The sequence below is a fragment of the Salmo trutta genome, chromosome 10 (genome assembly GCF_901001165.1).
Source record: "Salmo trutta chromosome 10, fSalTru1.1, whole genome shotgun sequence".
NCBI classification, from domain to species: domain Eukaryota; kingdom Metazoa; phylum Chordata; class Actinopteri; order Salmoniformes; family Salmonidae; genus Salmo; species Salmo trutta.
The window spans coordinates 908,953-931,455 of NC_042966.1; the positions used below are offsets into that span (position 1 = coordinate 908,953).

General features: G+C 43.0%; 1 protein-coding gene across 1 annotated transcript in view; it reads left to right on the plus strand.

Moving 5' to 3' along the window:
• Positions 1-22,503, plus strand: part of LOC115200926 (BTB/POZ domain-containing protein KCTD5) — a 52,202-nt gene that overhangs the window by 20,138 nt on the left and 9,561 nt on the right. The window contains exons 2-4 of the mRNA XM_029764051.1: positions 15,543-15,651; positions 15,803-15,894; positions 20,810-20,905. Coding sequence (XP_029619911.1) covers positions 15,543-15,651; positions 15,803-15,894; positions 20,810-20,905 — 297 coding nt within the window. The remainder of the gene's footprint in view (positions 1-15,542; positions 15,652-15,802; positions 15,895-20,809; positions 20,906-22,503) is intronic.

The window sequence follows — 22,503 nt, forward strand, 5'->3', positions numbered from 1 at the left end:
TCGCAAATGCGCTTTTGTTAAATCATCCCCGTTTGGCGAAGTTGGCTGTCTTTGTTAGGAAGAATAGTCTTCACAGTTCGCAACAAGCCAGGCGGCCCAAACTGCTGCATATACCCTGACTCTGTTTGCAAGAGAAGTGACACATTTTCCCTAGTTAAAAGAAATTCATGTTAGCAGGCAATATTAACTAAATATACAGGTTTAAAAATATATACTTGTGTATTGATTTTAAGAAAGGCTTTGATGTTTATGGTTAGGTAAACGTCGGAGCAAAGACAGTCCTTTTTCGCGAATGCGCACCACATCGATTATATGCAAAGCAGGACAGGCTAGATAAACTAGTGATATCATCAACCATGTGTAGTTAACTAGTGTTTATGATTGATTAATTGTTTTTTTTATAAGATAAGTTTAATGCTAGCTAGCAACTTACCGTGGCAACGTAAAGCAGGTGGTTAGAGCGTTGGGCTTGTTAACGTAAGGTTGCATCCCCAAGCTGACAAGGTAAAAATCTGTCATTCTGCCCCTGAACAAGGCAGTTAACCCACCGTTCCTAGGCCGTCATTGAAAATAAGAATGTGTTCTTTAACTGACTTGCCTAGTTAAATAAAGGTAAAAAAAAAAATACACTAAAAAAATTAATCGGCAAATCGGTGGCAAAAATACCGATTACCGATTTTTTTTTTTTTTTGTTTTTTTGTTATGAAAACTTGAAATCGGCCCTAATTAATCGGCCATTCCGATTAATCGGTCGACCTCTAGTCATGACTAACTGCAATATTAGTATATTGTTTTGTTCCTCAAGATTTGAGTGTTATTTTCAGTAAAGTCTCGGCAACAAATAACATTGGATTGCTTTCTTTACTTTTTTTTTTTTTAGCTGTGAGTTAGGTTCACATTAACCACTTTTTATTTTACACACAGACTGATCATGTAGATCATATTCTTTGTTGTTTAATTAGTTAACCTGCATTTCCCCCTAGCAGGGATTTTTTGTTGTTGCATGTTTCAGTGCAAAAAAGTGTCACCTTTTTGGGCCCTCGCCAGTTTGCATCCCTGATTGTAACACGCCCACAATGTGGTCCGATTTGGCTGTTTTTGGTGAAGTGACCGCTTAACTCCCGTTCGTATACAGTGCATTCAAAAATTATTCAGACCCCATTACTTTTTTAACTTAGACTTTTCCCCCCCTCAATCTACACAAAAGCCTACAACGACAAAGCGTGAACGCAGGTTTTTAGAATTTTTTGCAAATTTACATAAATATATTTACATGAATATACAGACCCTTTGCTATGAGACTTGAGGTTTAGCTCAGGTGTGTTCTGTTTCCATTGATCATCCTTGAGATGCTTCTACAACTTGATTGGAGTCCACCTGTGCTAAATTCAATTGATTGAACATGATTTGGAAAGGCGTACACCTGTCTATGTAAGGTCTCACAGTTGACCGTGCATGTCAGAGCTAAAACCAAGTCCTGAAGTCGAAGGAGGTGTCCGTAGAGCTCCGAGACAGGATTCAGTCGAGGCACAGATCTGGGGAAGGGTACCAAAACGTTTAAGGTCCCCAAGAACACAGTGGCCTCCATCATTCTTAAATGGAAGAAGTTTGGAACCACCAAGACATTTCCTAGAGCTGGCTGCCCGGCCAAACTGAGCAATCGGGAGAGAAGGGCCTTGGTCAGGGAGGTGATCAAGAACCCAATGGTCACTCTGACAGAGCTCTAGAGTTCCTCTGTGGAGATAGGGGAACTTCCAGAAGGACAACCACCTCTGCAGCACTCCATCAATCAGGCCTTTATGGTAGAGTGGCCAGACGGAAGCCACTCTTCAGTAAAAGGCACTCCTCAGTAAAAGGCACATGACAGCCCGCTTGGTTTTCCAAAAGGCACCTAACGGACTCTGACCATTGGAAACAAGATTCTCTGGTCTGATGAAACCAAGATTGAACTCTTTTTGGCCTGAATGCCAAGCGTCACATCTGGAGGAAAAGCTGGCACCATCCCTACGGTGAAGCATGGTGGTGGCAGCATCATCCTGTGGGTATATTTTTCAGCGGCAGTGCCTGGGAGACTAGTCAAGATCGAGCGAAAGATGAACGGAGCGCTCAGGACCTCAGACTAGGGTGAAGGTTCACTTTCCAACAGGACAACGACCTTAAGCAAACAGCCAAGACAACGCAGGAGTGGCTTCGGGACAAGTCTCAATGTCCTTGAGTGACCCAGCCTGGAGAGACCTGAAAATAGCTGTGCAGCGACGATCCCCATCCAACCTAACAGTGGTTGAGAAGAATGGGAGAAACTCCCCAAATACAGGTGTGCCAAGCTTGTAGCGTCATACCTAAGGCTCGAGGCTGTATTCACTGCCAAAGGTGTTTCATCAAAGTACTGAGGAAAGGGGCTGAAATGCTTATGTAAATGTGATATTTAAGTGTTTTCTGTAGATGAGGGGGGGGGGAAACAATTTAATAAATTTTAGAATAAGGCTGTAATGTAACCAAATGTGGAAAAAGTCAAGGTCTGAATACTTTCTGAATGCAGTGTAAGCTGGTAGCATAGCTAGCGTACAGAAATCTGTGGTAGTAGTCAGTCGTTTTTAACTACTGTTGATTGGTGACAATGGCATGAACATGTATTGGGGTTGACATCCATACAAGCATTACACTCCCATTTTTATCTCAACATATAAACAATAGCCCAAATATAGGCTAATTTTGCTGAGCCACAGCATCTTGTTTCAGTTGTTGGTTGAGTTCCATTTACTTCTTTACTGCCGCTATCTGACCGTTCAGAATCATAACGCTATAAGACCATCTGCCTCATTGACGCGTGTGCATCATTTTCGTGACCTTGTCAGCCAACCCGTTGATAGACTTTAGTTTGAGAGCTTACATGAATGAAAATTCTGAGCAAGTGTGGTGAATTTCCTATTCATCCGTTGGGCATTTCTGTACATGGGCAGCATCAGTTAGTGTGATGCTACTTACGCGATGATGATGATGATGATGATTTAACTGTTTTTCGAGGTTAACTCAAGTTAAATGTCCAATGCAGCTGTTTTTATCTCAATCAAACAATTTCCTGGTAACAATTAAGTACCCTGCTGTGATAGTTTTCAATTAAAGTGGTCAAAAAGAAACCGCTTCTTAGCTGTTGGTCTGTCTGAGTGGGGATTTTTCCTATTTGTCTATTAACGAATTTACCGCCTGGTGACGTCACCAGTCAGGCCAAAACTCCATCCCACCAAAACAGGCTGAAATTTCAGTCTTTTCAAACAGCGGTTACACTAAAAGGGCATTAATTTTCACAGTAGTGTGGGAGGGAAATCACAGGAAAATTGTTTTTGGCTGCACTGGGCCACCATATCTATGTGACTGTCTTTGTTATCCTTTCTCCCATGTTAGCTCTCATACGCACACAAACATATACAATGACCACCATCCTCAGTCCCTTTTACCCTCTGGCTGTGTGTCTGGTCTGTAAGGAGCAGCATGTATGGATGCCCTCTCCCTCCTACTGGCTTAGTGTTCCAGCCTTTTACCATGTGTGTTTCACTTCTCCCGGCACGGCTTTGTCTGTTTTTAAAAGCATCCTTGTGTGTTTCTCTTACTGCTCCATCACAGTCCGTTGCTCTCATCTAGCCTACTAGCACTGTTAATCTCTATCATTACCCTACATTCCCTGGATTTGCTGTTGTCTCAGTTCCTTTCATATTTATATGTATTCATCCAAATCTCCTAATCCCTCAATAGCCTAAATCGGTGTGGTTTACCCAAACGTGAACAGCTAATCATAAATGGAGCAGCCCAGCCCAATCCCCTGCCTACATGCAGATTGGGCTCTTACGCTAATGCTCTACATATCTGTCTGGTGGCAGGTTTGACTAATAGTCGCCTTTTGATATAAAAAAGATCTATTCCTGACAACCATAGTCAACTCCTTTTAAAAATGTTAATACATGAATTAGTGTGAGGCATGTGTTTCTGTCACGTTACACAACCCAACCCTGAATAGGAAGTGCCAAAGATTGATGGCTAATTCAAGTTCTATGTTTTTTGGCAGACTCAGTAGTGTTTCCCACCTCAGGAAATGAGTTGCTTGGTCTTCAGTCACGCAGGCTGACTTGCTTCAGGATGAGATCTGCATTATTCATGTTGTTAGCTAGACTGTTTAGCACATTGGGGTAAGCCAGACACAGATTGCTTGGAGGGGGGAGTTGTACACTCTCATGCAGTCAGGACAACTGACAGATACTCCCAAATTCTTGTTTCCAGAGGGATTGAGCCAGCAAAGTGTGTGTGTGTGTGTGTGTGTGTGTGTGTGTTACAGTACCAGTCAAAAGTTTGACTCATTCATGGGTTTTTCTTAATTTTTTACTATATTCTACAAAATAGTGACGACATCACAACTATGAAATGACACATATGAAATCATGTAGAAACCAAAAAAGTTTTAAACAAATCAAAATATATTTTACATTCATCAAATAGCCACCCTTTTGCCTTTGACAGCTTTGCACACTCTTGGCAGACATAGTCAAATTCCCAGATGGCCTGGTCAAAGTCCAGAAATAATCCCAATTGAGATGTTATGACAGGACTTGAAATGAGCAGTTCATGATTAAAAACCCACAAATGTTGTTCCGTTAAAGCAGTTCTGCATGCATTAGTGAGCCAAAATTCCTCCACAGCGACGTGAGCAACTACAGGAAGCATTTGGTTGCAGTCTTGTTTATTTAACTAGGCAAGTTAAGAACAAATTCTTATTTACAATGACGGTCTACCAAAAGGCCTCCTGCAGGGCCGGGGATTTAAAAAATTACAATATAAATGTAGGACAAAACACATCACAATGAGAGACCCAACACTACATAAAGAGAGACCTAAGACGACAACAGCAAAAGATGACAACACAGCATGGTAGCAACACAACATGGTAGCAGTACAAAAACATGGTGCAAAGTCAACTGCACAAAGGGCAAGAAGGTAGACACAACAATACATCATACAAAGCAGCCACAACTGTGAGTGTCCATGATCCAGTCTTTGAATGAAGAGATTGAGATAAAACGGTCCGGTTTGAGTTTGTTGCAGCTCGTTCCAGTCGCTAGTTGCAGCGAACTGAAAAGAGGAGCGACCCAGGGATGTGTGCTTTGGGGACCTTTAACCTCCCTGGGCAAGGTGGGACGTTTGCGTCCCACCTAGTCAACAGCCAGTGGAATCGTGTGGCGCGAAATACAAATGCCTCATAAATGCTATAACTTCAATTTCTCAAACATATGACTATTTTACACCATTTTAAAGACAAGACTCTCGTTAATCTAACCACACTGTCCGATTTCAAAAAGGCTTTACAACGAAAGCAAAACATTAGATTATGTCAGCAGAGTACCCAGCCAGAAATAATCACACAGCCATTTTCAAAGCATGCATATATGTCACAAAAACCAAAACCACAGCTAAATGCAGCACTAACCTTTGATCTTCATCAGATGACACTCCTAGGACATTATGTTATACAATACATGCATGTTTTGTTCAATCAAGTTCATATTTATATCAAAAAATAGCTTTTTACATTAGCATGTGATGTTCAGAACTAGCATACCCACCGCAAACTTCCGGTGAATTTACTAACTTACTCACGATTAACGTTCACAAAATACATAACAATTATTTTAAGAATTATAGATACAGAACTCCTTTATGCAATCGCGGTGTCAGATTTTAAAATAGCTTTTCGGCGAAAGCACATTTTGCAATATTCTGAGTAGATAGCCCGGCCATCACGGCTAGCTAATTTGACACCCACCAAGTTTGGCCCTCACCAAAGTCAGATTTACTATAAGAAAAATTGGATTACCTTTGCTGTTCTTCGTCAGAATGCACTCCCAGGACTTCTACTTCAACAACAAATGTTGTTTTGGTTCGAAATAATCCATAGTTATATTGAAATAGCTCCGTTTTGTTCGCGCGTTGAGGTCAGTATCCGAAGGGTGACGCGCTGGCGCATTTCGTGAAATGTTCCATTACCGTACTTCGAAGTATGTCAAACGCTGTTTAAAATCTATTTTTATGCGATTTTTCTTGTAAAATAGCGATAATATTCCAACCGGGTGACATTGTATTCGTTCAAAGAGAGAAAGAAAAACATGGAGTCCTCTCGTGCACGCGCGCTCCAGTGTCAGTATTCCCTGCCTGACCACTCACAAACTCCTGCTTTTTTTCGCCCAGAGACTGCAGAGCTCTCATTCCACTTTCTGGCGCCTTCTGAGAGCCAATGGAAGCCTTAGAAAATGTCACGTTACAGCACAGATGCTGTATTTTTGATAGAGATGCCCTAGAAGGACAACAAATTGTCAGACAAGGCACTTCCTGTATGCAATCTTCTCAGGTTTTGGCCTGCCATATGAGTTCTGTTATACTCAGAGACACCATTCAAACAGTTTTAGAAACTTTAGAGTTTTCTATCCAAATCTACTAATTATATGCATATTCTCGTTTCTGGGTAAGAGTGGTAACCAGTTTAAATCGGGTACGTTTTTTTATCCGGCCGTGCAAATACTGCCCCCATAGCCCGAACAGGTTAACAGAATGTGACTGGCAGGACGGGTGTTGTATGTGGAGGATGAGGGCTGCAGTAGATATCTCCGATAGGGGGGAGAGTGTTAAGAGGGTTTTATAAATAAGCATCAACCAGTGGGTCTTGCAACTGGTATACAGAGATGACCAGTTTACAGAGGAGTGTAGAGTGCAGTGATGTGTCCTATAAGGAGCATTGGTGGCAAATCTAATGGCCGAATGGTAAAGGAACATCTAGCCGCTCGAAAGTAATCTAGCATGGGTAGGATGGTCATCTGAATCAGGGTTAGTTTGGCAGCTGGGGTGAAAGAGGAGCGATTTACGATAGAGGAAACCAAGGCTAGATTTAACTTTAGCCTGCAGCTTTGATATGTGCTGAGAGAAGGACAGTGTACCGTCTAGCCATACTCCCAAGTACTTGTATGAGGTGACTACCTCAAGCTCTGAACCCTCCGAGGTAGTAATCACACCTGTGGGGAGAGGGGCATTCTTCTTACCAAACCACATGACCTTTTGTTTGAGGTGTTCAGAACAAGGTTAAGGGTAGAGAAAGCTTGTTGGACACTAAGAAAGCTTTGTTGTAGAGCATTTAACACAATATCCGGGGAGGAGCCAGCTGAGTATAAGAGTGTATCATCTGCATATAAATGGATGAGAGAGCTTCCTACTGCTTGACCTATGTTGTTGATGTAAATCGAGAAGAGCGTGGGGGCTAGGATTAAACCTTGGGGTACTCCCTTGGTGACAGGCAGTGGCTGAGACAGCAGATTTCCTGACTTTATACACTGCACTCTTTGAGGGGTAGTTAGCAAACCAGGCCAAAGACCCCTCAGAGACACCAATACTTGTTAGCCGGCCCACAAGAATGGAATGGTCTACCTTCTACCTCATTGCAGCTAAAGGTGGCACAACCAATTATTCAGTGTAAGGGGGAAATTAATTTTCCACACAGGGGAATTGAGTGCAACAGCATAACTTTGTTAATTAGTATCCTTTTTAATTTTTGTAAACTGTTTCCTTTATCTAATATTTAGGTTTTGGTTGAAGCGCTGATAACATTCAGTATATATGAAAAAAAAATATGCAGAAAGGGGCCAAATATTTTTTATTTATTTATATATATATATATATTATTTTATTTGTGTGTGACATTTATTCTTGTTTATTTTTCAGAAATTAATGTAATTACACCTACCACATCTTTTGACAGATTTGTGCACAAGAGTTGTGGATGGTCTGCTATCTAATGACTTTAGGACCATAACAAGCTTACAGGACCTCATCACTTCTGCCTTTGTTAATTTAAGAACAGGCTACTCCTCTCAACCAAATGCAGGACCACTCAAATTAAATTCCAGTTCTCTGGTTTTGATCGCAACATCAATATTTAAAGAATTCCTTAGCATAAAATGTATTGTTCCTTTCACATCTAATTATTTTCATATTCCTCTCCATTTGCTGGCTGAGAAGGCCCTCGCCACAGTGTGTGAGAAGCATGGTGCGCATTTAGTGCTGGGTTCATGCTTTTTCCACACCTGAGCACACTGCGGGAGGGAAGCAGGGTAAATATTTAACATTATCAGCTCCCTGTTCCTCCACTTCTGCCTTCAAACTGCCACCGCTCAACACAATGCCACAGTGCTGCTGTCACTGACAGAATGAGTTAAAAGTCAGCACCACTTCTGTGGCGATGTCACACTGGCAACTTACAAAAAAATGATAATTATGGATGACTGAACATGCCATGTTGGCCCGGTGATATAACGCTCCGAAAGTTATCGAGCTCAGTTGGTCACGTGATAGAGAAGCAGAGTCAGCTGTTATGGTCTCCCTGTCGACTGATGGTAAATATTTTACATTGTGCTGCTTTCTCTTCTTCGATACAGTACTCTTCCCCACCTAGAGTGCTCTGGACAGCAGTGATTTCCCCTTTGCCAGCCCAACCGTGATGAAACTCTAACGGCCTCTTATGATGGGAAAGCTTTCAGGGGCTTCTAAAAGGAGCTGTTAATTTGAAACATTTATCTGTCATAAATTGTTCAGTTAAATGCAAAGGCTGAGAGCCTGGTGAATGATCTGTACCTTAAATGGTCAAGGAAAGCAGAGGGGGAAAAAAACCAAGGAAAGGTCAGACTACTAAAAAAAAAAAAGACCGTTTTGAAAATTGAGATGGTTCCACACAGTTTTGTCACGTGCACAAGTACAGTGAAGTCTTTATTGCACGCTCTAAACCCAATGATGCAGTGCTCAATATCAATGTAGTAAAAAAATAAATAAGATGGGTGTGGATTATTTAGCAGTTATATTTGACAGTGAGTTTTTAGGTGTACAACTAAGGGGCATCTGCTCCAACCCTACAATGATCAGACTTCCACTAAGTGCTAGTTTCAGTCTTGTGACTTCTGGAAGGTCTATTCCTCTGTTCTGATATCTGTAGCTGCTTACTCAGATTCAAGTTCCCTAGCTACCCTTTTTTCACAACTGATGCTTAAAATGTTGGAGTGAAATTTGAACTTCTACTTTGAGATTTCAAGTGCTAGGCATTTTCAAGCTCCAGCAAACGTTTGACTTTCATGCCGTTGAAGGGTGGGCCACAGTGGTATTTCCTGCAGGAGGATATGTATTGTGTGTGGGAGAACGATTAGGGAATGCTTTAAGGCTTTCCCCTCTCAGATGTGTATTTCCCCTTCTAATTACACCTTGTTTACCCTCATGTCTTTGGGTTTGTTAAGCACTTTGTTCTATTACACAGAACAAAAATATAAATGCAACATGCAACAATTTTAAAACATTATTTTACTGTGTTACAGTTCATATAAGGAAATAAATAAATTAGGCACTAATCTATGGATTTCACATGACTGGGAATATAGATATGCACCTGTTGGTTGCAACTTTTTTTTTTTTAAGTAGGGGCGTGGATCAGAAAACCAGTGTGACCACCATTTTCCTCATGCAGTGCTATACATCTTCGCATAGAGTTGATCATGCTGTTGATTGTGGAATGTTGTCCCACTCCTTTAATGGCTGTGCGAAGTTGCTGGATATTGGAGGGAACTGGAACACTATCTCTCGTACACGTTGATCCAGAGCATCCTTAACATGCTCAATGGGTGACATGTATGGTGAGTATGCAGGTCATGGAAGAACTGGGACATTTTCAGCTTCCAGGAATTGTCTACAGAACCTTATTACATGGGGCTGTGCATTATTACGCTGAAACAGGAGGTGATGGCGGTGGATGAATGGTACGATAATGTGCCTCCAGGATCTCGTCACGGTATCTCTGTGCATTCAAATTGCCATTGATGAAATGCGATTGTGTTCGTTTTCTGTAGCTTATGTTGACATCAGCAAACTGCTCACCCACATGACTCCATACACTGTCGGTCACCTGCCCGGTTAAGTTTTAAAACCGGGATTTATCCGTGAAGAGCACACTTCTCCAGCGTGACAGTGGCCATTGAAGGTGAGCATTTTCCCACTGAAGTTGGTTACGACGCCGAACTGCAGTCAGGCCAAGACCCTGGTGAGGAAGACAAGCACCCAGGTGAGCTTCCCTGCAACTGTTTCTGACAGTTTGTGTGAAAATTCTTTGGGTGTGCAAACCCAGTTTCAGCAGATGTGCGAGGGGTGGCTGGTCTCAGATGATTATGCAGGTGAAGAAGCTGGATGTGGAGGTCCTGGGCTGGCGTGGTTACATGTGGTCTTCAGTTGTGAGGCTGGTTGAACTTACTGACAAATTCTTTAAAACAGCGTTGGATGTGGCTTATGGTAGAACTGAACATTCAATCCTCTGGCAACAGCTCTGGTGGACATTCATGCAGTCGGCATGCCAAATGCATGCTCCCTCAACTTGAGACATCTGTGGCATTGTGTTGTGACAAAACTGCACATTGTAGTCTTTTTTTTTTTTTTTTTTTTCCAGCACAAGGTGCCCCTGTGTAATGATCATGCTGTTTAATCAGCTTCTTGATAATCCATCCACCTGACATCCACCTGACAGGTGTGGAATGCCTCAGGGCACTATGAGTACCTCGTCATGCCATACGGGTTGATGAATGCTCCATCAGTCTTTCAGGCTTTTGTTGATGAGATTTTCATGGGACCTGCACAGGCAGGGTGTAGTGGTGTATATCGACGACATTCTGATATACTCCGCTACACGCGCCGAGCATGTGTCCCTTGTGCGCAGGGTGCTTGGTCGACTGTTGGAGCATGACATGTACGTCAAGGCTGAGAAATGTCTGTTCTTCCAACAGTCCGTCTCCTTCCTAGGGTACCGCATTTCCACTTCAGGGGTGGAGATGGAGAGTGACCGCATTTCAGCCGTGTGTAATTGGCCGACTCCCACCATGGTAAAGGAAGTGCAGCGGTTTCTAGGGTTTACCAACTACTACCGGAGGTTTATCCGGGGTTTTGGTCAGGTAGCGGCTCCCATTACCTCACTGCTGAAGGGGGGCCTGGTGCGACTGCAGTGGTCGGCTGAGGCGGACAGGGCTTTTGGTCACCTGAAGGCTCTGTTTACCTCGGCTCCCGTGCTGGCTCATCCGGATCCCTCTTTTGCGTTCATAGTGGAGGTGGACGCGTCCGAGGCTGGGATAGGAGCCGTGCTCTCTCAGCGCTCGGGCACGCCACCAAAGCTCCGCCCCTGTGCTTTCTTTTCGAAGAAGCTCAGCCCTGCGGAGCGAAACTATGATGTTGGGGACCGGGAGCTGTTGGCTGTTGTCAAGGCTCTGAAGGCGTGGAGACATTGGCTTGAGGGGGCTAAACACCCTTTCCTCATCTGGACTGACCACCGCAATCTGGAGTACATCCGGGCAGCGAGGAGACTGAACCCTCACCAGGCAAGGTGGGCCATGTTCTTTACCTGTTTTGTTTTCACTCTGTCCTACAGACCAGGTTCCCAGAACGCTAAGGCAGACGCACTGTCCCGGATGTTTGACACAGAGGAGCGGTCCATGGATCACACTCCCATACTTCCGGCCTCTTGCCTGGTGGCACTGGTGGTGTGGGAGCTGGACGCGGACATCGAGCGGGCATTACGCACAGGGCCCACTCCCCCTCAGTGTCCAGCTGGGCGCCTGTACGTTTTGTCTGCTGTCCGCGACCGTCTGATCTATTGGGCCCACACGTCACCCTCCTCTGGTCATCCTGGCATTGGTCGGACGGTGCGTTGACTTAGTGGGAACCACTGGTGGTCCACCTTGGCCAAGGACATGAGGGTTTATGGTTCCTCCTGCTCGGTGTGGAAGTTACAACCCCTACCCGTTCCACAACGGCCGTGGTCGCACCTGTTGGTGGACTTCCTGATGGACCTTCCTCCCCTCACAGGGCAACACCACGATCCTGGTCGTTGTGGATCGGTTTTCAAAGTCCTGGAGAGCGTTCATGGAACGTCTGGGGGTCTCGGTCAGCCTCACCTCAGGTTTTCACCCCGAGAGTAACGGGCAGGTGGAGAGAGCCTTCCCTGTGGCTCAGTTGGTAGAGCATGGTGTTTGCAACGCCAGGGTTGTGGGTTCGATTCCCACGGGGGGCCAGTACAAAAAAAATAAAAAATGCATGAAATTAAATGTATGCAATGTATGCATTCACTACTGTAAGTTGCTCTGGATAAGAGCGTCAGCTAAATGACTAAAATGTAATGTAAAATGTAATGTGTGGAGGCCTGAAGATTCTAAATGTGTTTGTTAATTAACAGTCACTTACTGTGAGACTGCCAGTCTTTTTCATGACAATAACCGGCTGACAAATTTCATGACCGCCACTGCCCCATCTAATGTATCTGGCAACAGACTGTATATCTTGCTGCCAATATCTTGCTCATGAACTAAGAGCAATTTTTCCATCTTTGGTGTACTGTTTGGCATTTTCCATCCACTGTCGATTTATATTCACCACTGTCACGTGTGCTCCCTCTCCTGCCTCTAGGTCACCAGGCTGCTCGTTATGGCGCACACCTGTCACCATCGTTACGCGCACCTGCGTGTCATCAGACTCACCTGAACTCTATCACTTCCCTGATTACTTTCCCTATATATGTCACTCCTTTGGTTTCTTCCCCAGGCGTCATTGTTTCCGTTTCCTGTCTGTGCTTTGTTAGCGTTTCTTGCTTTGGATTGTTTATTTTATTAAAACACTCACTCCCTGAACTTGCTTCCTGACTCTCAGCGCATATTGTTACAACCACAGTATGTTCACTTCACTGATCTAGCTGCTGTTGGCTTTATCTAGTCTTTACCTACCTATCCCTGTGGTTCTAGCTTTATTATATCTGGCCTTAGATGACAGTGCAGCCATTGGGGACCACAAATGGACTGGGCATAAATTAATGATGTTTTCTGTCCTTCAAGAAGGTTTGATGGGAGTTTTAAGTTACTCCCACAATGGCATGTTACATTATTCATTAGACTTGTCAGTCTTTCTTTGAATATCCTTGTGTCTTCCACCTGAGCTCATTCAAATATCATAAGTGACTTTTATGGTATCACTACCGAACATTCTTGGATGCTCCCCATCAGCATCTTAGTCTTACAACAACCACCACTTGTGATCACTTAATTTAGCTGCTTCAATTATTTCCCCTTTCTTACTCTCCTATCCCATTCTATATCACTACGTGTCCACTCTGTTACTCCCCCTCTCAATTTCCCTATGGTTTTCTCCCTTGTCCTTTCGTCCCCTTCCCTGTGTTTTGTTGACCGGTGCTCCCACAGAGGGAGGCTCTTGTTTTTCATTAAAACACTGTGCCCTTTGTGTGTGGTCCACATCAATCACGCGCCACTGCTCCTCTAATCACCACTCTCCCAAAAACAGGGTTACTTCAAGTGGGGACTCAACCACAGGGCCATGAGCATCCAGAGGACCCAGCCCAAATGAACCAACTCAAGGGGGTCCCAGCAAAGGATTAGACAGAAAGAGGCGTGTGGAGCTCACCTCATTTGCAAATGTGCAGCTTAGAGCTGACACACCGACAAGAGACAATGTACAGATATGGCATCACTAAGGCATGCTTCTACATCTAGGTGGCATGTCCGTATTGAAACTTTTTATGACCCCTCATTGTTGAACATTGACACGTACAAACATGGCAATAGATGTATTCACTATGGACCTGGCTCAGCACTTAAGTCAGTAAGTGATGTGGAGGTGCCACAACACCAGAAGATGGAAGTCTTAACTGACCTATTTCTGTTCTCCTGTACTCTCCACATGTACACTACTGTTAAAAAGTTTGGGGTCATTGAGAAATGTTATTTTTTTTATTTTTTTTAGAAACTCACATTTCTTGTCTGTTTTTAAAACAATCAGAATTACAGTGTAGATGTTGTAAATGACTATTGTAGCTGGAAACGGCTGATTTTATGGAATATCTACGTAGGTAGATATAGAAAACCCTTTTGCAATTATGTTAGCACAGCTGAACACTGTTGTCCTGATTAAAGAAGCAAACAAACAAATGCTGATGCTGCAGATACTCAACTAGTCTAAAGAAGGCCAGTTTTATTGCTTCTTTAATGAACACAACAGTTTTCAGCTGTGCTAACATAATTGCAGAAGTGTTTTCTAATATTCAATTAACCTTTTAAAATGATAATCTTGGATTAGCTAACACAACGTGCCATTGGAACACAGGAGTGATGGTTGCTGATAATGGGCCTCTGTACACCTATGTAGATATTCCATGAAAAATCTGCTGTTTCCAGCTACAATAGTCATTTACAACATTAACAATGTCTACACTGTATTTCTGATCTATTTGATGTTAATGGACCAAAAATGCGCTTTCAAAAACGAGGACATTTCTAAGTGACACCAAACTTTTGAATGGTAGTGTACCTGTGGTTAAACTTTAGTGTCTGCAGAATAATAAGAAACTGACTCAGAGCATTTAGGCTAGTTCATAACCCATGGGCTCCACTGGGGTATTTTTGCCATGGAAAGGAGGCCAGTCAGCCAAAAAGGTTCAGGTTCAGCACTATAGAGAATGCTTTGAGACAGTTTCTCATTATAGGAAAGACTAATTGGGTTTCACAACAGTTGGTGACAGTCTATCTGGTGACGGTAGCTGTGAATAGATGCATGTGTGTCAGTTGGAGTTTGCCTAGGTTTGTTAGGCTGTGACTAAGGCCTGAAAAGTATGAAAATGAACCGTGTGTTCTAGTTCCTCAGACAATTTGTCTAGATCACTCCTGAAGTCAAATACTCAACTTCATGCAAACTCACACATCCTGTTGTATTAAGTGGATTTGCACAACATTTGTTTTGTTTCACCCCTCCCCCACAAGTTTTTTTTTGTAAATGACATCCACACACCATTTCTATTTAATCCTTACTTGAATTATCTTTTAATTCTCTCCTCAGGGGACAGGTGTTACTTGCAGGTTGCTGACAAACTGTCTCAATGACTTATGTGTTTTAATGGAATGAAGAGGGTGGTTGTGTAATTTGTTACGTCTTGTAGGCCTACAGTATGTAAGATTGTGTTGCGTTCTGCAGTCTTAATTGTTTTGCATTGAAGAGGGTGCAGTAGTGTTTTCCTCTTGGTCCCCTCTGGATTCGGCCTCCTGTTCCAAATCTCATTCTGTTCTGCTCTAATTGTTTTAACCTCCCATTCCCCAAGGAGCTAACGCTGTTCTAATCACAGTACTTACAGGAATATGGGATTGCTCACTGTTTGAGCGCGAGGATCAAACCCCAAGTCCTTGTGGGAATATAGGCTAGAATCGATTGTGGAAGGCCATGGTGTTTGTGACAAGTTCAACCCATGCAGGGATTATGATCCCAGGCGCTTTCTCCATTTATATGGGCTGATGTTAGGGCTTCTGTTTCCTGATATACTTGGTGTGGTTATGTATTCTACTAACAGCTGGCCAGTGGATTTCCTCTCTTTACTCAACTTGGTCTTCATCGTCCAACAACGGTCTTGACTAAAATGAATTTTCTTTCTGTTCCATTTTCAGGATGACACTGGTGCATATCTTATAGACCGAGACCCCACATACTTTGGGCCGGTGCTGAACTACCTGAGGCATGGCAAGCTGGTGCTCAACAGGGACCTGGCTGAGGAAGGTAAGACTGGGCATGTGATATGCATATTACTGCCAAGGTGCACAGTGAAGCAGTTGGTTTCCAATGTCAGCTTTCAAGTATTATCTGTAGCAGTCCATTCAGTATGTTGATAATTCTTGCCAGGATAGATTCTAAATGTGTGTTTTTGAAGGTGTCTTAGAGGAAGCCGAATTCTACAATATCACGTCATTAATAAAGCTCCTCAAGGACAAGATCAGGGAACGTGACTGCAAAACATTACAGGTAGGTGAACTTCTCAATCGACACATTGCGCTCTATTGATTTTGTATTCATTTATTTGAAACCCTTATCAATTGTATTTGTCACATACACATGTTTAGTGAATGTTATTGCGGGTGTAGTGAAATGCTTGTGCACAAAAAACAAAATACTGGCAAGTTGCTTAGAGTAGTTCTGCTTCTAGCTCCTATCTGTCAGCGCCATCTTGTGATTTTATCTCTTTGGGGGTTCCTGGCCTTGGTTGAGTCCACTGTTAGAGTAAATGCACCTGCTCCATCCCATGCTTCAGTATCTCTGTGAGTCTGTGTGCGCGTCTCTGTGTGCGCGTCTCTGTCTCTGTGCGCGCGTCTGTCTGTGTTTCCGTTGGCTTTCAATTGCTAGCAAAAAAGAAAGCCAAAAAATAAAACTGTTGGCTTTCAATTGCTAGCAAAAAAGAAAGCCAAAAAATAAAACTGTTGCCCAAAAGGGCCGGGAGAAAATAAATCCCATTGCAAAATAATGCTTTTTATTAATTGATGGCAATACCAGTCAATGGAAATACATTTGACCATCATGGTTATTGGTTTATAGGTACATTTGCATAATTTAGTGGAAATAATTTGGCCTGTGTGTATTTTCGTGTGTATCTTATTTATCCAACACAACTGTCACACCCGCACAGCATACAGAGCCTATTTTGAGCAGGAAATTCTCCAGCAGTGCCTCAGCTGGTTGCTGCTGGAGGAAAACATGTGCTTTTATAAGCACATTCATTCAAATCGCGTGTTAAACGTTTTGGTGCGTGATTAAAGATCTACTGTTTTTAATTTTCAACTGGTAATTGAAGCGCGCCTCCTATTCAATTGCAGGAAGCAGCCTACCAGCGTGTCACCCACCACTTTACAATGTGAGTTGGAGGCCGTGTGCATTTTGAAAAAATACTTACACCTGAATGTTTTATTTCATATTATGAGTCATGTCTTACCTCCCGTCAAAGTAGCCTATAGGCAAAAACTTCATAGGCCGCTCATGAGTTTCAAGTTTGGGGAAGCTTACAATTTATCCTACCATTTCTACCGTTCTGCATGCCAGTTATGATTTTCATGTGCGCATTTTCGTGGAACAGTTTCATTTCAAAAATAACGTTTTCGTTTCGCAAAATCATTGTCATGTAGTTTATCATAGAAATCAGAATTAAAATGACACAAAGCTCAGTCAACATTGATACACTGTGATCCATTGGTGGCTAAAGAAATGAGCGCATGGAACTCAGACTGTAGGCCAATGCAGCAGTAAGCCTATAACTATCATTGCTCTTTCACACTGAGGACTGGTGATTATCAAGGGGGAGATTGTTGGACAGGTTTTTCAAATAGCTTACTGTGAGGAACTAAAATAAAGACATATACAGTTGAAGTCGGAAGTTAACATACACCTTTAGCCAAATACATTTAAACAATTTTTTTTTCACAATTCCTGACATTTTAATCCTAGTGAAAATTCTCTGTCTTAGGTCAGTTAGGATCACCGCTTTATTTTTAGAATGTGAAATGTTAGAATAATAGTAGAGGATGATTTGTTTCAGCTTTTGTTTCTTTCACCACATTCCCAGTGGGTCAGAAGTTTACATACACTCAATTAGTATTTGGTAGCATTGCCTTTAAATTGTTTAACTTGGGTGAAATGTTTCGGGTAGCCTTCCACAAGCTTCCCACAATAAGTTGGGTGAATTTTGGCCCATTCCTCCAGACAGAGCTGGTGTAACTGAGTCAGGTTTGTAGGCCTCCTTGCTCACACACGCTTTTTCAGTTCTGCCCACAAATTTTCTATAGGATTGAGGTCAGGGCTTTGCGATGGCCACTCCAATACCTTGACTTTGTTGTCCTTAAGCCATTTTGCCACAACTTTGAAAGTATGCTTGGAGTCATTGTCCATTTGGAAGACCGATTTGCGACCAAGCTTTAACTTTCTGACTGATGTCTTGATGTTGCTTCAATATATCCACATAATTTTCCTACCGTATGATGCCATCTATTTTGTGAAGTGCACCAGTCCCTCCTGCAGAAAAGCACCCCCACAACATGCTGCCACCCCCGTGCTTCGCGGTTGGGATGGTATTCTTCGGCTCGCAAGCCTCCCCCTTTTTCCTCCAAACATAACGATGGTCATTATGGCCAAACAATTCTATTTTTAGGATTGATTTGCACTTTTCGCACAAGTACGTTCATCTCTAGGAGACAGAGCGCTTCTCTGTCCTGAGCGGTATGATGGCTGCGTAGTCCCATGGTGTTTATACTTGCATACTATTGTTTGTACAGATGAACGTGGTACCTTCAGGCGTTTGGAAATTGCTCCCAAGGATGAACCAGACTTGTGGAGGTCTACAATTTATTTTTCTGAGGTTTTGGCTGATTTCTTTTGAGAAAAAAAAAGACTTGTCATGCACAAAGTAGATGTCCTAACCGACTTGCCAAAACTATAGTTGGTTAACAAGAAATTTGTAGTAGTTGAAAAACAACTTTTAATGACTCCAACCTAAGTGTATGTAAACTTCCGACTTCAAGTGTGTGTGTGCCAGTCAAAAGTTTGGACACCTACTCATTCAAGGGTTTTTCTTTATTTTTACTATTTTCTACATTGTAGAATAGTAGTGAAGACATCAAAACTATGATTGGACATTAGACCGGTGGAAATCTGGCCTTTTGGTCTGAGTCCAAATTTGAGATTTTTGGTTCCAACCGCCATGTCTTTGTAATGCAGAGTAGGTAAACGGATTATCTCCACATGTGTGGTTCCCACCGTGAAGCATGGATGAGGAGGTGTGGGGGTGCTTTGCTGGTGACCCTGCCAGGGATTTATTTAGAATTCAAGGCACACTTAACCAGCATCGCTACCACAGCATTCTGCAGCGATACACCATCCCATCTGGTTTGCGCTTAGTGGGACAATCATTTCTTTTTAAAATTACATTGAGCCAACAAACCTCCAGGCTGTGTAAGGGCTATTTGACCAAGAAGAGTGATGGAGTACTGCATCAGATGACCTGGCCTCCACAATCACCTGATCTCAAACCAATTGAGATGGTTTGGGATGAGTTGGACTGCAGAGTGAAGGAAATGTAGCCAATAATTGCTTTGCATATGTTGGAACTCCTTCAAGACTGTTGGAAAAGAATTCCAGGTGAAGCTGGTTGAGAGTGCCAAGAGTGTGCAAAGGGTGGTTGAAGAACACTTTTTTTGCTTAGTACATGATTCCATATGTGTTATTTCATAGTGTTGATGTCTTCACTATTATTCTACATTGTAGAAAATAGTGGAAATAAATGAAAGCCCTTGAATGAGTAGGTGTCCAGACTTTTGACTGTGTGTGTATTGTATTTTACCCCCCTTTTTCTCGATCTTGTCTGATCGCTGCAACTCCCCAACGGGCTCAGGAGAGGCGAAGGTGGAGTCATGCGTCCGCCTAACAACACTCCTTAACAGCCACCAGCTTAACCCGGAAGCCAGCCGCACCAATGTGTCGGAGGAAACACCGTTCAGCCTGCAGGCACCCGGCCCGTCACAAGGAGTTGCTAGGGAGCGATGAGCCAAGTAAAGCACCCTCCCCTAACCCGGACGACGCTGGGCCAATTTGTGTGCCGTCCTATGGGACTCCCAGCCACGGACGTTTGTGGCACTGCCTGGGAATGAACCCGGGGCTGTAGTAACGAATCTAGCACTGCGATGTAGTGCCTTAGACCGCTGTGCCGCTTGGGAGGCCTCATCAACTATAGTTTTTGTTTTTATATCGTTCGCAATGGATGTTAAAACACTTTCCTACATTTCCGCCAGCAGGCCAGGTACTTCTATGCGTGCCCAGGCACGCATGCTCCCTCAACATTATCAGGACATAGAAAGCAGACATGCTCATTGCTCACATGAAGCACTCAACACAAAAGACAAATCTGGTAAATGGTTATGAACTAAACCAAAACTTGTTTCTCTCACAAGTGTAGCAGGTTGTGAACTCTGCAAATAATGTTTCCACTCCAAAAATGTTAAATGATCCAAGGGTATACGAGTCGCCCAATGAATGTACAAAAATTGGTGGGAGACAGCTGGGCCATTCTGGAGAGAGACTCATCTATATCTTCGCCACATACCCCTCCCCTTTTTGTCAACATTTTTAATTATAATCAAGGCATATTTTAGATGCTTTTCACTGACAGCTGCGACTGAATAATCAGCTAGGTCTATTGTGATTTGAAACAATCCACAGCAATTTTTTTAAAGAAGCTAATGATCCTCGATTCCTTTGGCGGTCATGCTTTTTGTTGAAGTATTTTGAATTATTCTATTTCTGTGTAGACAGATGTACATTTTCTTCCCTATTGGACCCACCGCTATGCCATTTATCTTCTGTTCTATTGGTTTTCATATCAACTTTATTTCATTGTCCAGAAGCCAAAGGCACAATCCTAGTTATATTAGCAACCCATTCTAGTTGTTGCATATGGAACCGATATCCGGTTGCCTGTTTAGAATGGTGTTTTCAAATCAAAATCAAATGTTATTTGTCACACGCACCAAATACAACAGGTGTAGACCTTTACAGTGAAATGCTTATTTACAAGGCCTTAACCAACAATGCCGTTAAGAAAATGCAAAAAAAAAAGTAAGCGATAAGAATAACAAATGATTCAAGAGCAGCAGTAAATAACAATAGCAGGGGGTACCGGGTCAGAGTCAATGTGCGGGGGCACCGGTGTCGAGGTGCATGTTGGCAAATTTTCGAATATTACTTTTTATTGGCTGCTTCGTTACTTAAGTTGCATGTTCTGTTTCGATGCATTAGCATTATCTAAATGTTTTTTTGTCATTTTGAACAACATGGGTGGACGTCCTAATGGGTTATACACCCAATGCATATGGGTTGGGTAAAGCTCTCACTCTCTCCCCAGGCTCCAGTGAAGCATGTGTACCGGGTGCTGCAGTGCCAAGAGGAGGAGCTCACCCAGATGGTGTCCACAATGTCAGACGGCTGGAAGTTTGAGCAGGTAACGCTGCCTCCTACCATAAGGAGACAAATGTTCTTTATTTGTACTTCCCTCACCCCGTAATCCTCACATCACCCAAACAATCCAATACATTAATTTCAAATGGTACTTTTTTTGTCTTGTATGTGATCTGCGCATCCCTCTGTGCTCTGATTGGTTGTTGCAGCTTGTCAGTATAGTTAAGGCTGGGCCCAGCAGTCAGTTTCTGCTGAATTGTGAAAGGGGAGGAGTCTACTTTCCCAAACCACAGTGGAAAGGTGTGTCCCACAAAGGTTCTGTCCTTGGGCTGGTGACTGTATGTCTCCTATGTACCCATTCACAACCCTTTTGGCCTCTGTGTATCCCAGCTTTATGCACACGAGGTGGCCATTTTGAGTTGATTTTAAGATGTGTACTGTTTGTCTGACAAAGGACCCAAATGAACACGGCACCCTTTGTCTCTGTTTGACTATCCTCCCTCTTCACATTTTATTTTCAGTTTCAGGTAATACTCCTTGTTATTTACATGTTTTTCTTGACAATGTATTGTCTTGAGGACATTTTTGGGACCATGTTTAATCTTTAACATACAGTGCATTCAAAGTATTCTAAAATGGATTAAATAAAAATCCTCATCAATCTACACTCAATACCCCATAATGACAAAGCAAAATGTTTGTTTTATTTTTTTATTCATTAAAAATGGACATGCCTTATTTACATAAGTATTCAAACACTTTGCTATGAGACTTCAAATTGAGCTCAGGCGAATCCTATTTCCATTGATCATCCTTGATGTTTCTACAACTTCATTGGAGTCCACCTGTGGTAAATTCATCAAAACATTTCTGCAGCATTGCAGATCCCAAAGAACACTGTGGCCTCCATTATTAAACGGAAGGAGTTTGGAACCACCAAGACTTCCTAGAGCTGGCCGCCCAGCCAAACTGAGCAATCGGGAGAAGGGCTTTGGTCAGGAAGGTGACCAAAAACCCGATGGACACTCTGACAGAGCTCCAGAGTTCGTCTGTGGAGATCGGAGGCACATTACAGCCCGCCTGGAGTTTGCCAAAAGGCCCCTAAAGACACTCTCGGACCATGAGAAACAAGATTCTCTTGTCTGATGAAACCAAGATTGGACTCTTTGGCCTGAATGCCAAGCGTCACGTCTGGAGGAAACGTGGCACCATCCCTACGGTGGAGCGTGGTGGTGGCAGCATCATGCTGTGAAGATGTTTTTCAGCAGCAGGGACTGGGAGACTAGTCAGGATTGAAGTAAAGATAAGCGGAGCAAAGTACAGAGATCCTTGATGAAACGACCCTAAGCATACAGCAAAGACAACACAGGAGTGGCTTTGGGACAAGTATCTGAATGTCCTTAAGTGGCCCAGACTTGAACCCGATTGAACATCTCTGGAGAGACCTGAAAATAGCTGTGCAGCAACGCTCCCCATCCAACCTGACAGAGCTTGAGAGGATCTGCAGAGAAGAATGGGAGAAACTCCCCAAATACAGGTGTGCCAAGCATGTAGCCTCATACCCAAGAAGACTCGAGACTGTAATTGCTGCCAAAGGTGCTTAAACAAAGTACTGAGTAAAGGGTCTGAATACTTATGTAA